Here is a 16,092-nt window from a genome sequence, read left to right on the forward strand (position 1 = left end):
CAATGTAGCAGCGAGAGTGAAAATGGTCATTATGTCCTCCAGCAGCCTAAGACTTTAGCAACATAACTACAGAGATAGTTCAGGATAAACTAAGCCAATCTAACTATAAGCTTTATCAAAAAGGAAAGTTTTAAGCCTAGCCTTAAAAGTAGACAGGGTGTCTGCCTCATGGACTAAAACTGGGAGCTGGTTCCACAGGAGAGGAGCCTGATAACTAAAGGATCTGCCTCCCATTCTACTTCTAGAGACTCTAGGAACCACCAGTAAACCTGCAGTCTGAGAACAAAGTGCTCTGTTAGGAACATATGGACCAATCAGATCTCTGATGTATGATGGAGCTAGATCATTAAGGGCTTTATATGTGAGGAGGAGAATTTTAAATTCTATTCTGGATTTAACAGGGAGCCAATGAAGGGAAGCTAAAATAGGAGAAATTTGATCTCTCTTTTTGATTTTCATCAGAACTCTTGCTGCAGCATTTTGAATCAGCTGAAGGCTTTTAACTGCATTTTGTGGACATCCTGATAGTAAAGAATTACAATAGTCCAGCCTTGAAGTAACAAATGCATGGACTAGTTTTTCAGCGTCACTCCTGGACAGGATATTTCTAATTTTTGCAATGTTCCAGAGGTGAAAGAAGGAAATCATAGAAACCTGTTTAATATGGGATTTCAATGACATGTCCTGGTCAAAAATAACACCAAGGTTTTTTACTTTATTATCGGAGGTCAATTTAATGCCATCCAGGTTAAGTGATTGACTAAGCAGTTTCTTTCTCAAAGACTCTGGTCCAAAGACGACAACTTCTGTCTTGTCTGAATTTAGAGGTAAACAATTTAAGTCATCTAACTTTTTATGTCTTCAAGACATGCTTGTAGTCTATCTGACTGGTTGGGTTCATCAGGATTTATGGATAAATAAAGCTGAGGATCATCAGCATAACAGTGAAAATATATCCCATGCTGCCTGATAATTTGACCTGTTGGAAGCATATATATAGTAAAGAGAATTGGCCCAAGTACTGAACCCTGTGGTACTCCACAATTAACCCTGGAGTTTAAAGATGATTTATCATTTACATGAACAAACTGGAATCTGTCAGACAGATAAGATTTAAACCAGCCTATCGCTGTTCCCCTGATCCCTACAGCATATTCCAGCCTTTCTAAGAGAATATTGTGATCGACTGGATCAAATGCAGCACTGAGATCTAACAGAACCAGAACAGACACAAGTCCATTATCTGAGAACCTAAGAATATCATTAGTGACTTTCAGCAGAGCTGTTTCAGTGCTATGATGAGCTCTGAAACCTGACTGAAACTCTTCAAACAGGTCATTGCTGTATAAATGTTCACACATTTGATTTCAACTATTTTCTCAAGAATTTAAAATAGAACAGAAGATTGTATTGTCGTGGTGCGACATTCTGGTCTGTTTGTGGCTTTGTGTTTGTTTATCTTTTGCTTAGTTGTTCTATTTTGGTTTTTGTATCATGTTTGTTTAGTCCTCTTGTCTTCCTTGTATTCTTGGGTTTTAATTCTCATTTAGTATCTTTGTGTTTAATTATGGTTTGGTATTGGTTCACCTTGCACTCTTCTTGTTTAATAGTTTGTTCTCTGTTCCTCCTCGTCTTGGTTCCCTTTCTGTGTTTTATTTTATTCTGTGTTAGTTTCTATAGTCCTAGTTCTCCCTCCTGTTAAGTCAGCCTTAGTTATTCTTTACATCTTAGTTTGTATTTATTTTAGTCCTCTCTTCCTCTGCTTCATTCCCTGTTTGGGTCAGTCAGTGTTAAGTTTTGTTCACGTTTGTACTTTGGATTTCTTTATGGTTTCTTTGGATAGATCTTAGGTGTCACGGCCTTTCTGTTTCCAAGCCAAAATAGTTCCAAAAAAAGGCCGTCGGTGGCAACAGGTGGTCTAGTTTCTTGAACGCACTTCCGACTTTATTGTTTGAAACATATCCTTTTATTTCTTGCAAAATTATAGGCAAAATAATAACCAAAAAATTCTTACAACTTTGATGTAAACAAAAATTGGCTTAAACAGATCTTACAAGGACAAAAAGTGGTCGAAAAGTGGTCAAAAAATAATTGTAAAAAACCTCCCGTCATCACACCGGACATTCTGATTCAACAAGCGCCGCACAGTGTGTTCTTAATGTCTTAAATTACTGGGAGGGGCTTAAAAGTTACCAAAGAAATCATAATAATTCCAAACAATTAATTTCATATCATCGTTCCAAACAAACTGAAATATATTCTAACAACCTATAAGTAAATAGAACTTATGATTTACAAAATTGAACATAAATGGCCACAACATTAGGTTATGTTGTTCTTTTGTTCCCTCTAGTTTCTCTGTTTACTTTAGTTAATCATTATTCTAGGTTTTTATGTTTCTTTGGTTATTTATAGTTTCATTTAGATCTGGTTCCCTGATTCTTGTTTATTCAGTCCTTTACTTAGAGTTTTGTTTTGTTATGTTTTCCCCTGGATTTATGTTTATGTCTAGTTCCTCCCGTGTTCCCTTTATTTCTAGTTTGTTCTCCATAGCAACTATTCATAGCCTCAGTTCTCTACTGCCTGGTCCACACCTGATCTCTATCGCTCCTGATTACCTGCCTTGGTGTCTCATTGGTTCTTACCTCACTCCACTCTATTTATTAGCTCCCTGGTTCTCTTTGTTCTTCGCTGGTTCCTCCATCTTGTCACCCTCGCTCATGTCTGTTCCGTCCACGACAGTACCAATGCCTAAGTTTTGTGCTACGTTCCTGCAGTGACTCCATGTAAGTTTTGACTTAGCTCCTGTTACCCCTGCAGTGATTCTTGCTATGCTTTTGGAAACCTTTTGAATGTGGACTATATTACGTCTTGCTACGTTTGTGAAGAAGACCTTGAATAAAGAGTTAAAAACTTTACAACATGCTGCTACCCAACTCTTGTGTGCACTTTGGCCTGCCTGCAAACACGACATTGACATGTATATAGCTCTGTAATGTGGAAATATATTATGTGTGTGCATCATTACTATGTTCAAAACCAGTGTGGGAAATAAAATGTGTAACATGTGTTAGTATAAGACATTGTGTGGCCTGCAGAAGTATTTCTCTCAGGGGTATGGTGAATGTGGAAAATTACTGAGAACTGCATGTGTGTGAAAATTAGAGATAGTACAACTGACTGAGTTACTCCCTGCTTATATCAGTAGATACGGGATGCAGCTGTGGGACAATACCTGTCTAAATATGGTAAGCCAGAAAAGTGTGTATGTGACTATGTGTAGAAAATATTGTAAACAAGGGCGCTGCCCAGTTTCGTGTGTGTTTTAATAAAAGAAATGAGCCCACTGAGAGAGAGCAGAAGAAATCTTGGTGTGTCCTGACCACGTGAGCTCTCTCTTCCCCTGGGCCCAGGTATTTAAATTGAATACAACGGTGTCTTAGTGTGATTTATTCTAATGTGTTGCGAATTCCTCTAGGTTACGATGAATAAACGAACACGCAGAAGACCCCGTTAAAGGGACACTTCAACAGTAATTTATTAAGTCTTCCTGATCAAGCGAAGGTTTCTTAAGTAAAGGTTTAATTACAGCTACCTTAAAAGCCTGTGGTTCTGATCCATTTACTAAAGATAGATTAATCATATCTAAAATGGGGCTGGTAATCAGAGGGAACACTTCCTTAAATAATTGGGTTGGGATTGGGTCTAACATAGAAGTTGAAGGTTTAGATGAAGCTAATATTTCTGATAACTCAGGAAGCTCCACAGGATCAGAACAGTCCAAACACAGATCAGTTTCTACAGTCACCTCCAATGCTGTCTCACTCCTGAACATGAAATAATCATGTACAGGACTATGCCAATGATTTTATTTTCAATATAATCCAAAGAAAGAGGGCAAAGAGTAGGGGAGACATTCAGCAAAAGTCGTCGGGTCCAGGACTCAAACACTGAGCAGCCGCATCAAGGAATATAACATCTACACATGGTCACGCGCTTAATCCCAACAACACCAGCGCTGCACCCCAATATAATCAATTTTATTTAAAAAGAATCCCATAAAGTCATTACTGCTGAGAGCCGAGGGAATGGATGGCTCAACAGAGCTATGGCTCTGTGTAAGTTTAGCAACTATACTAAAAAGTAATCTAGTATTTTTCTTATTCTCTTCTAATAATGATGCGAAATAAGCTGTTTTAGTTTGGCGAAGTGTCTTTCTGTAGTTTTTTGTATTAATGTCCATGCCTACACCGGGATCAGGAAACCCCCCAAGTCTGCTGACTAACGTAACCCTAACGCATTATTAGTCAGTATACACTATAAATTTGCCTTCATCTGCATTTTGTCAGAGTGTGACATTTTTGGACTTTGTGGCTTTGTTATTCACCTTTTGCTTAGATATTTCTATCTTGGTTTTTGCATCATGTCTTCTAGTTCCTTTGCTCCCTCTACCGCCTCCTAGTGTTTTCCCTCTTAGGTTTCTTTATGTTGGTTTTCTTATGGCCTAGTATGGTTCATTATCAGTATTATTGTTATAGTTGTCTTCCTTGTATTCTCTAGTTTAATCTCTCTTTTAGTATCTGTGTGTTTGTTCTTAGGTTGTTATTGTAGTTCCTGTTTCCCTCTAGTTTCTCTGTTTACTTTAGTTCATGGTTATTCTAGTTTTCTTATGCTTCATCTGATTAATTATCTTGCTTATAGTTTTGCTTAGTCTTTGTATTCTTTGTCACCTGTTCCTCTGCCTCCTTGTCACACCTGTTCCTTGTTCCTTTGATTACCTGCCCTTTGTTCTCCCACAGTATATTATTTGGTTTGGTGTCATTGTTTGTTGCTGGTTCCTTGGGTTATCTTTGGATTAATGTAGGGTTAGTCCCGAGTTCGTCATGGGTTTACATGGATTGGGTTTGTCATCCCCATTCCTCTATGTCTATGCTTTTTTTATGCCACGGCTTGGAATACTATGCTTTGACTATGCTATGCCTTGCCATGTGTACCTGCAGGTTGGTGCAAGTTTTTGATCTCATCTTTGTTTCATCCCTGCAGTGTTTTTGGACTTTGTGAATAAACAAGGAAGTTACTAAAATGGGCTTCTCAAGCTCTTGTCTGCATTTTGGTCCAATCCAAAACCCCACCATGACACATTTTATATCATGGCTGTTGAGCCAGGTTATGACAACTGAATTAAAAGCTGTTTTGTTTTTGGCCAACACCTGTGATATCTCCCAGAAAATTAGAATGTTATTATAGTGAAGATAGGGTTTAGTTTTGGAAGCTTTTTTATATATATATATATAATCTCTAAAGAAATAAAGACATTTTTTTTGTATGTATTTTTTGCTTTCCTTTTGTCAAAGCCAAGGCAGTCACACAAAGGAGGCTGAAGAGCCTGGAGCAGTAGGTTGCTGACCCTTGATGTAAATTTGAGCAAACTATGTTTGCTCAAACAATGCCACGGCATTGTTTCGATAAACTTCTGCAATGTCACAAGATTTATTTCCACCCAGTGTTGCATTCATTTTTCACCAAGATCTTGCATTGATAATGGTAGAGTCTAACCCTAACCCTAACCCTTCTCCAGCACATCCCAAAGATTCTCAATGGAATTAAGGTTGTTTGTTATGTGACATCAAAGAACACAGTTTTGATCTAACCTCACTATTTTTGTCTTTTAGGGCTGCGAGCATCTGTTCCGCTTCTTTGTCCTTGGATACACAGTGACGCATAATATGCATAAATAAACACATACTCTGAGTCAATATTGGATCATCTGTACTGTTCCTGTTCCTGTTGCCCCAGCTCTGAGACAGAGCACCCCCATCAGCTAAGACTAATGATAAATCAAGGAAACAAGAAGAATATATGGGAACCCATGTTGCAAACATTTATTAAGCTTGAATCTTACCTTTGTACATAGCAGAGTTCTGTGCTTGGTTAGGCAAAAATGCTTGATTTTGACAATATCACCAAGTACAAGCAGATGTAGTAAGAAAAAATTACAAAGAAAAACTCAGTTACTTGAGATTTTTATATCCTACTTGGTCAAAATATAGTGTTGCATCCTAATTAAGAGCTGTGGAAGACAAATGATGTCTTTTGTTCACTGATAAGACATTCATCCTATTCAAACTGACTGAGTTTTCATGGCTTCCATCCAGAACATGTTTCTTGAACGAGACCTATCTTCTTTCAGTCTGCATTGAGGCTCTCCTGTTGACTGTTGCCTGAGTCCCATGTAAATCCACCTTAGATCTGTAAACAGAACATACAAACATCTCCTGAGCCTAGACAGACAAACTGAACAGAACAGACTTCTGATAACAAGACATATTCTGGCATACTGACACTGCTTTTCTTAAAGAATGAGGAATCAGGTGAAGGCATAGATGTACAGCTAGACATATGGGTAACACCAAACAAATTATTTTTGGTCTCAAGATCAAAGATTTTAGAATTGAACTGATACTACAAATATCCACTAAAATAGTTCGCTTGCTTTTACTAACGCAAGTTAAAATAGCTTTTTTTTAAGAATGGGGAAGCTACATTAATATACTGTACAAGTAAGGAATACTGACAGTATTCCTTACTTGTACCTAAATCTTTTAGTTAGCACTATTTGCTCTTACCTGTTATGAGTCATGTGACTCTTGACAAGGTGTCCAGCAGCCAGAGCACTCATCAATGAGAGCTCTCCAGCCAGGACTGTGGCACATACAATCCTGGCCAGCTGGCAGGCATTCTCCCCTGGACACTGCTGACAGGCACCTTGGACACCCAGCATCTGAGCAAACACACATACACACACCACACACTTCTTCAATGAAGATATTAATGAGAAAACTAAAATTCTATGATGAATAATGATGTAATAAATTATGTACAGCATCATGTGAAATGGATAAAGCTGACATTGTGATATTCCCATCAGACTAGGTTTGGCAATTGTTCCTGGTGCCAGGTCTGAATTGTTACTTAAATATAATTTCCTGTTTGGGTGTAATTCTTAATATGTATTTTCAAATATTTAACAAAAACATGACACTATAATCTTTATTTACCATAATGCCATAGTTTATTCATTTGGCAATATGCAACAGATTCATGTATTTTCCATTTGAGTTACCAGTTATCTTGCTGATGGAGTGGCTCATGGGTCAATATAAGGTTTCCCAGCTGAACATCTTAAAAAGCAGAGCTCCTTAATTAGGCCACATCGTGTTATCATATTGTAAGGGGCATAATTTCTGCATATGCCTTTACTCATGGACTTATAAGTGTTAAAAATAATGTCTTTGCTTCTAGAAAAACAATTAAAGGTGAGCTTGATTTTTTTATCACAAGGTAGTCCTGATATTATGGAGTTTATTTGCCATGAGTTACCATTTAACACTTCTTTTTTCCACTGAATTATTTCCCCTTTTGAGTCGAAAGTGGTCTGAATGGCCATGATTTAATTTATCCATGTTTAATTTGTTATGTCACCTAATGCTCGAGTTCCCTATGATGTTGCTTGAGTTAAAGTCTGTTATTTTGACATCTTTTATTGGCCTTTTTTTTTTGTAAAGAAAATAACATTCTGAAAACTCCAACAAACAGAAGATTAACAGCAAACAGAATTGGTTCGTTCCTTGGAACATGTCTGATATTATCAGCTTGTTACAGTCAACTTCATTGAGTAGAAAGATGTATTGTAATTGGATCATTAAAGGCTGAATCCAAAGAACTAAACTAACTCATTGGTATGTCAAAATGTAAATTTGTAAATGTAATTCTACTACATAGTAACATACATGAGAAGGTAAATGTTTCAGCATAGCACACATTAATTTCTATCCAAATGCTCCAATAATTTATAGAATATTTGATAAATTATTCACACACTGACTTTTATAGTTATTCACACAACAATAAGAGGAAACCTGCCTGATTAAACCTGAAAACCTCTGAGAAAAAATCTAGGGTTTCAGGGCTTTTTGCATCACATCCTCAAGAAAAACTGTAGAAAATGTTTCAGCTTTAAAATAAAAACGTCTTCACCTCCATCCAACTTCAGAATGAAGTCATACTGAAATCACTGTACCTAAATTAAACCTTTGTAGCTTTTATTGATTTTATGGTATTTCCTTTGGACTAAGACACACCTCTGGTAAAAAAAAAAAATCCTAAGAATTTTTTGAAACTTTTTCTGTAAAATTATGCACACACACACACACACAAAAACTCAACTGAAAACATTAACTCCTTGGCAGAGGTACTGAAATTCTGTGTGCACTTTGTCAGGATTTCTTTATACCAAGATTAAAAAATTGGATTTGTTAAATAAAACATTATGATTTCCCATTTGTCTGACAAGCTGAATAAGGAACAGTAAAATAAACTTCATTTAAAATTCCCTATATAATCAGAAACAATTCCTCACTTGAACCTCTGAAAGCCAAAGACAATCCAGAGGAACTTGGTGTGTTTATCGAGCTAGAGGAATCCCATTATAATTAGGCTGGTGTTTAACTGGCACAAATGGCAGCTGCAGAGGACTACTTCAGCATTTGTAAGGTCCCAGTGCCTGACCTGCAACCGTTAGGCCAACCGGCACCAGCTGTACATAAACTGCAAAAAACAGGTATTTATTTTACTCAACTTCACTAAGAGTTAGTGAAACAGATTTACGTGTGTGGGTGGGTGTGTGTACCTTGAGGCAGGCTTGTTGAGGGGGTAGGTTGGTGCCTCCTCCTACAGTGCCCACTTCTATAGAGGGCATTGTGCAGCTGATGTACAGGTCCTTCCCTGTTGGTCCTGATGGCTCCATGAGTGTGATGCAGTTACTGCTGCCCACTGACTGGGCTGGATCCTGTTAACCACATATTCAGAGCCATGTGCTAAAGTGTAATAAAATAAACTGATGCAGCATGATTCAGCAGAACCGCTTTACCTGCCCGCAGGCTATGTAGATGGCAGCCACCAGGTTAGCAGCATGTGCATTAAATCCACCAATGCTACCTGCCATGGCTGAGCCCACCAGGTTCTTACTGATGTTGACTTCTATCAGGGCCTCTGTTGTTGTCTTCAAAACCTGAGGAATGGGCAAAACAGTGAAATACATTTTGAGACAATTGTAAAATTGTCAATGACCTGTACAGATAGGTCGGCATGCAACAGCCAACATGATTAGAACCAACAGCCTGCTGAACATCTAAGTTTCTCTTTGGATTGATGATAATGGGTCTTCAATATAAATTTGTTTCTCTAAACAGCAAACAATTTTTAGCAGATCCACAACATTGTTTGTCCTGGTATGCATGGCAAACATTTCAAGATTGCCCATCTTTTTTCTGTCATGTCATAAACTGTATTATCAGGAGAACAGAGCACTCTTATGGTTTGACTGTACAAGTTTCTCACATCTTAACAGCAGTGTCCACAGTCAGACTCAGCAGCACAGCTGTCAGCTTTTCCTCATGCTTTTAACTTCTGATTTATTTCCTGTGTTAATAAAGACTTCTCATGGTCATAAAAAGGAGGTACGCATTCTGCATAGGCCTCGCAATCCGCTGTGTATGAGATTTGATGGAAGTCTTTTCTTTGGCAGATATAAGTGTCTTTTTAATTTGGACCTGATTGTCGGCCAGTCTGTGAAACCCAAACTCTCTGGGTTTTTTAGATTCTGCCAAAATGGTTCCAGAAGGAACTAACATTTGTTGATTTTGTATTGTGCTCCTAAATCTATCTCTAAATTTAATTATTCACATGTCACTACCACAGAATTCCCTTATTTCCATTTGTCCTCTAATCTCAGCCGTTGTTTTCCCAGTAAGATAACCTTCTGTGACAATTAAAATTGTTGGCAAATCATCTGCAGAGAAGGAGTACATCATCCTTGTAGTTCACCCTGATCAGCTCTTAGCATGCAGAGCTGGATTATCTAATAGGAAATATGATCAAATAAAAATCCAAAATACAGTGTTGTGCCCCAGCCATGGGATGAAACGTGGACTGAATTGTACACAAACACAGAGACTGGGGAAAACTCTGTATCCCTAAATTCACCGCATTAACCTACTTTTAGTACAGCCCAGGAAGGAAGAGTCACAGCTGGAGTCCACGTGATGTCATGGAGCAACTAACGAAAAACTTCTCCCAGCCACACCTCTTTGACTTTTACCCGCAGCAGCACGGATGATCGCATTGGGGAAGTAGCACCACCTCAATGTCTTTGAAACTCGCTGGCAAGCAAGACTCCATTTCAAAAAATCCTTGGATCCAAAGTTGACTACGGTCTGATGCTAGGGCATCAGTCGATCAAAAACAACCAAAAGTTAAGTAATGATCTGCTCTATGTGCAGCTAGAAAATCACCGGAGTAATTAAGATAAGCTGTCTTAACCTTTTCTTCTGAGCTTCTCCAGAAAAGGAATCCAAGCCAGAGATTCCCCTGGAAGAGAGGATAAGGCAGTTTTCTCACTGCCTGAAGAAAATTGTATGGAAACTGCAGCTCTTCACACCTAAAGCATACAGTGCAAGGAGCCCTTTGGACCTTTTTCACTTCTGTTCATCAGAACAGTTCACATAAGAGGTAGTGTCTGGGCAGAGAAAATTAGTTTAGAATAAAACAACCTAAATATTGTTATTTCATAATGTTTTGCTTTGTTTGTGGTGCTTAAAGCTAAACCATTTGAGTGTGAACAGGCCTCTAACCCTTGAGGCTAGTTATTTGTTCTGAGTTGGGTTTTAAAGTTACGACAACATTTATTTCAACTAGTGGTTTAAACAAAATCGGCCATAATGCATCGCTGGGGCTCATATAGACATTAATATTTGTATTAATTGTTTTTCAAGCACATGTGACATTAACAGGGTTCCAAAATAGGTTAATTTCCTTTGTTATCTAACACCACTACAAACTAATGCTAGTGCCAAGAAGGTCCAGTTTGTTGCCATCTTGTGTAAGTCCATATGTTCTCTCATTATTTTGGTGGTTCATTATTACATGTGATGGCTAGTTAACAACATTGAGATCTATTGTCTAAAAGATTGAATTCTAATTCAGCAAATCATTCTTTAAAATATTCTTAATAAAATAATGTTTTATCTACCCTTCTGATTTGCATTGTGACTGGTTGTTTACACACACACACCAATTGTTCCCTAATTCAATTCAATTCAATCAGTCAGTCATTTTCTACCACTTATTCCATAGAGGGTTGCAGGGAAGCTTGTGTCTATCTCCAGCAGTCTATGGACGAGAGGCAGGGTTCACCCTGGACAGGTCGCCGGTCCATCACAGGGCAACACACAAACAACCAAGCACACACTCATTCACACCTAAGGGCAATTTAGAGACCAATTAACCTAACAGGCATGTCTTTGGACTGTGGGAGGAAGCCAGAGTACCCAGTGAGAACCCACACATGCATGGGGAGAACATGCAAACTCCATGCAGAAAGACCCCAGGCCAGGAATTGAACCCAGGACCTTCTTGCTGCAAGGCAACAGTGCTACCAACTACCACCGTGCAACCCCAATTCAATTCAAAAATACTTTATTAATCCCAAAGGTAAATTAAATGTTGTAGCTCATATTATGAAGGTTTCTTCAAAGAGACGTTGTAGATGCTGATGGCTGTGGGCAGGAAGGATCTCCTGTAGCGCTCCGTCTTACAGCAGATCTGAAGAAGCCTCTGACTGAAGACACTCTGTTGTTGTAGGACAGTCTCATGAAGAGGATGCTCAGGGTTCTCCATAATGTTCTTCATTTTATGAAGAATCCGTCTTTCCACAATGATCTCCAGAGGTTCCAGAAGAGTCCCCAGAACAGAACCAGCCTTCTTTATCAGCTTGTTGAGGTTTTTTAAGTCCCTGGTTCTGATGCTGCTTCCCCAGCAGATGATGGAGAAGAGATCACACTTTCCACAACAGACTTATAGAAGATATGCAGCATCTTGCTGCAAACACCAAAGGACCTAAGCTTCCTGAAGAAGTACAGTCTGCTCTGTCCCTTCTTGTAGATGGCTTCACAGTTGCATCTCCACTCTAGTCTGTTGTCCAGGTGAACACCGAGGTATTTATACTCCTCCACCACCTCCACTTCTTCTCCCATGATAGAAATAGTTTTTGACTTATTCCTGTTTCTCTTAAAATCTACAATCATCTCCTTTGTTTTAGTCACATTCAAAATGAGATGATTGTTTCCACACCATGCCACAAAGTGGTCCACCACCTTCCTGTCGGGGATATGATCCTGCATCCATGTCTCAGTAAAACACATAATACTGCATGCCCGGTACTCTGGCTGGGTCCTTTGTAGGGCTTGGAGTTCATCCAACTTGTTTCCCAACGATCTCACATTGCCCATCTTGGCATCTTCAACTCCAACTCCACAGCGATGAGCAAACTGAAGGGGGTCCTGATGGTTTACTGTTTGCTTACTCAGGTGGGCCAACAGGAGCATCTAGAATTGCGCCGCTCAAGGTGGCAGCAGGTTGGAGTAGCTCTGTTACATTTGATTCTGATTTATTCTTTTTTGGGAACTATTCCTCTTGTGGTGGAGACAGTTGATTTTTTTTGGACGTCTGTCCACTCCGGTGTCGGATGCTGTGCAGCTTGGAGGAGTTTTCTTAATACTTTCTATTTTTGGACATTTGTTATGATGCATTGCCATGGCAACGGGGTTGTTTCTTACAACCGGGAGCAGCTGATTAATATCTCAAAAGCTCAAATAATACTTCAGCTACAACCCCAAATCCCTGATGAGTGGATGCAGAGCAGGAGCTAAGAGAAGAGAGAGAAGGAAGAAGTTCAAACCATCTCTTCCGTCGATTTTGATGGGCAATGTGAGATCGTTGGGAAACAAGTTGGATGAACTCCAAGCCCTACAAAGGACCCAGCCAGAGTACCGGGCATGCAGTATCATGTGTTTTACTGAGACATGGCTGCAGGATCATATCCCCGACTCCAGCGTCTCTCTGCCGGGCTTTTTAACCATACGAGCAGACAGAGATTTAAAGAGGAGCGGCAAATGTAAAGGAGGTGGACTGGCAGTACTTGTGAACAACAGATGGTGTAATCCAGGACATGTTACTGTGAAGTGTCATCTCTGTAGTCCAGATATTGAACTGTTGGCAGTACGTTTTCGTCCATATTATTTACCCAGAGAGTTCACCAGTGTTATTTTGGCAACAGTTTACGTTCCACCTTCTGCTGTTGCCGACACTGCATGTGATGCCATCAGCTCAGTTGTTGCTAAGCTACAGACACAAAACCCCAATGCTTTTGTGGCAATTTCTGGTGATTTTAACCATGCTTCACTCTCTGCTACACTTCCAACGTTTCAACAGTTTGTCAGCTGCTCTACCAGAGAAAACAAAACGTTGGATTTGTTTTATGCAAATGTCAAGGACTCATATATCTCTACAGCAAGACCTCCTCTAGGCAAATCAGATCACAATCTTGTTTTTCTCTGCTCGAAATATAAGCCCCTTGTTCAGAGGCAACCTGTAATAAAGAGGACTGTGAGAAAATGGTCACAGGAAGCTGAAGAAGCTCTGCAAGGTTGCTTTGAGGCTACAGACTGGGACGCACTGTGCCAGCCACATGGAGAGGACATCAATGCCATGACTGAGTGTGTAACCGAGTATATAAACTTCTGTGTGGATAACATCATCCCCACCAGAACCGTGAGATGCTTCCCCAATAACAAACCTTGGATCACCAGTGACCTGAAGGACCTGCTTAACAAGAAAAAAAGAGCCTTCAGAGAGGGAGACAGAGAATTATTGAGGAGTTTACAGAAGCAACTTAAAGTCAAGATAAGAGACAGCAAGGAGGTGTACAAGAAGAAATTGGAGAGCAAGCTCCAGCAAAACAATATCAGAGATGTGTGGACAGGGATGAAGAAGATCACAGGCTTCAAGCAGAAGGATGATCGGACCGATGGAGGTCTGGACAGAACCAATGAACTGAACACATTCTTCAATGGGTTCAGTTCAGAAAAAAGCTTTGCATCCTCCTCTCCTGCTCACAGCCAAACAGACATCCCACCCTCCTTTGACCCACAGGACCCACAGCTGTCCAGTAACACCTCACATTTTTTATCTTCCACCTCAGCCCTAGACCCTTCTGCTTCTACATGTTTGCCATCAACCATATCAGAAGATGCTGATGCTTCCTTTGCTTCCCCCTTCCACCTGTGTGTCTCAAGAAGTCAGTCTTGTTCCGGTACCAAAGAAAACTCACCCATCAGTCCTCAATGACTATAGACCTGTTGCCCTGACATCCTACATCATGAAGGTCCTAGAGAGACTCCTGTTGGCCCACCTGAGTAAGCAAACAGTAAACCATCAGGACCCCCTTCAGTTTGCTTATCGCTGTGGAGTTGGAGTTGAAGATGCCATCATACACCTGCTTCAACAAACCCACTGTCATCTGGACAAAGCCAGCAGCACTGTGAGGATCATGTTCTTTGATTTCTCCAGAACATTCAATACAATCCAACCTGATTTGCTTTGTCAGAAACTCCAGAAGACTCAGGTGGAGGCCTCAACAATCTCCTGGATCAAAGACTACCTGACAAACAGACCACAATTTGTGAGACTGAAGGGTTGTGAATCTAACCAGGTAGTCAGCAGCACAGGAGCACCACAGGGGACGGTACTCTCACCATTCCTTTTCACTCTGTACACCTCAGACTTCCAGTACAAGACAGACTCCTGTCATCTGCAGAAATACTCAGATGATTCTGCAGTTGTGGGGTGGATCAGAGATGGACAAGAAGCTGAGTACAGGAAGGTGGTGGACCGCTTTGTGGCATGGTGTGAAAACAATCATCTCATTTTGAACGTGACTAAAACAAAGGAGATGATTGTAGATTTTAAGAGAAACAGGAATAAGTCAAAAACTATTTCTATCATGGGAGAAGAAGTGGAGGTGGTGGAGGAGTATAAATACCTCGGTGTTCACCTGGACAACAAACTAGAGTGGAGATGCAACTGTGAAGCCATCTACAAGAAGAGACAGAGCAGACTGTACTTCTTGAGGAAGCTTAGGTCCTTTGGTGTTTGCAGCAAGATGCTGCATATCTTCTATAAGTCTGTTGTGGAAAGTGTGATCTCTTCTCCATCATCTGTTGGGGAAGCAGCATCAGAACCAGGGACTTAAAAAACCTCAACAAGCTGATAAAGAAGGCTGGTTCTGTTCTGGGGACTCCTTTGGAACCTCTGGAGATCATTGTGGAAAGAAGGATTCTTCATAAAATGAAGAACATTATGGAGAACCCTGAGCATCCTCTTCATGAGACTGTCCTACAACAACAGAGTGTCTTCAGTCAGAGGCTTCTTCAGATCTGCTGTAAGACGGAGCGCTACAGGAGATCCTTCCTGCCCACAGCCATCAGCATCTACAACGTTCTTTGAAGAAACCTTCATAATATGAGCTACAACATTTAATTTACCTTTGGGATTAATAAAGTATTTTTGAATTGAATTGAATCATAATCGACGGAAGAGATGGTTTGAACTTCTTCCTTCTCTCTCTTCTCTTAGCTCCTGCTCTGCATCCACGGCATCTCCTTTTCAACTCATTAGGGATTTGGGGTTGTAGTTGAAGTATTATTTGAGCTTTTGAGATATTAATCAGCTGCTCCCGGTTGTAAGAAACAACCCCGTTGCCATGGCAATGCATCATAACAAATGTCCAAAAATAGAAAGTATTAAGAAAAATCCTCCAAGCTGCACAGCATCCGACACCGGAGTGGACAGACGTCCAAAAAAAATCAACTGTATCCACCACAAGAGGAATAGTTCCCAAAAAAGAATAAATCAAAATCAAATGTAACAGAGTTACTCCAACCTGCTGCCACCTTGAGCGGCGCAATTCTAGAATTAATTAGTTATTAACTAATGTGACCTCATTTCCAAATTCCTCCAAAATAAACCTTTGCTCCCAAACATAAATATCAGCACTGAACTGTGATATCATTGTATCAGATTTATTAGTACCCCCTCCCTTTTATTTGTTATAGTTCATTAGTTTCATTATTGTTCCAGGTCTGCTTGGTAGTCTTTATCTGAAATGATTCTATTCTAGTTAAAGCGTTTGTTATT

At 39.8% G+C, this 16,092-nt stretch overlaps 1 protein-coding gene and 2 long non-coding RNA genes across 3 annotated transcripts in view; 1 reads left to right on the plus strand and 2 right to left on the minus strand.

Moving 5' to 3' along the window:
• Positions 1–1,360: 1,360 nt before the first annotated feature.
• LOC124878211 lies at positions 1,361–5,996 on the plus strand. The gene is made up of 3 exons (XR_007040681.1): positions 1,361–2,786; positions 3,206–3,248; positions 5,673–5,996. It is a non-coding gene; the product is annotated as an uncharacterized LOC124878211 (long non-coding RNA).
• Positions 5,859–16,092, minus strand: part of LOC124878210 (3-hydroxy-3-methylglutaryl-coenzyme A reductase-like) — a 28,727-nt gene continuing 18,493 nt past the window's right edge. The window contains exons 17-20 of the mRNA XM_047382058.1: positions 8,930–9,070; positions 8,690–8,848; positions 6,627–6,781; positions 5,859–6,249 (exon numbers count right to left, since the gene is read on the minus strand). Of these exons, the coding sequence (XP_047238014.1) occupies positions 6,177–6,249; positions 6,627–6,781; positions 8,690–8,848; positions 8,930–9,070 (528 nt within the window). The 3' untranslated portion in view covers positions 5,859–6,176. The remainder of the gene's footprint in view (positions 6,250–6,626; positions 6,782–8,689; positions 8,849–8,929; positions 9,071–16,092) is intronic.
• LOC124878212 lies at positions 9,071–11,134 on the minus strand. Its single transcript, XR_007040682.1, has 2 exons — positions 10,381–11,134; positions 9,071–10,280 (listed from the first exon to the last, which is right to left on the minus strand). It is a non-coding gene; the product is annotated as an uncharacterized LOC124878212 (long non-coding RNA).

The sequence above is a fragment of the Girardinichthys multiradiatus genome, chromosome 12 (genome assembly GCF_021462225.1).
Source record: "Girardinichthys multiradiatus isolate DD_20200921_A chromosome 12, DD_fGirMul_XY1, whole genome shotgun sequence".
Taxonomy (NCBI): Eukaryota; Metazoa; Chordata; class Actinopteri; order Cyprinodontiformes; family Goodeidae; genus Girardinichthys; species Girardinichthys multiradiatus.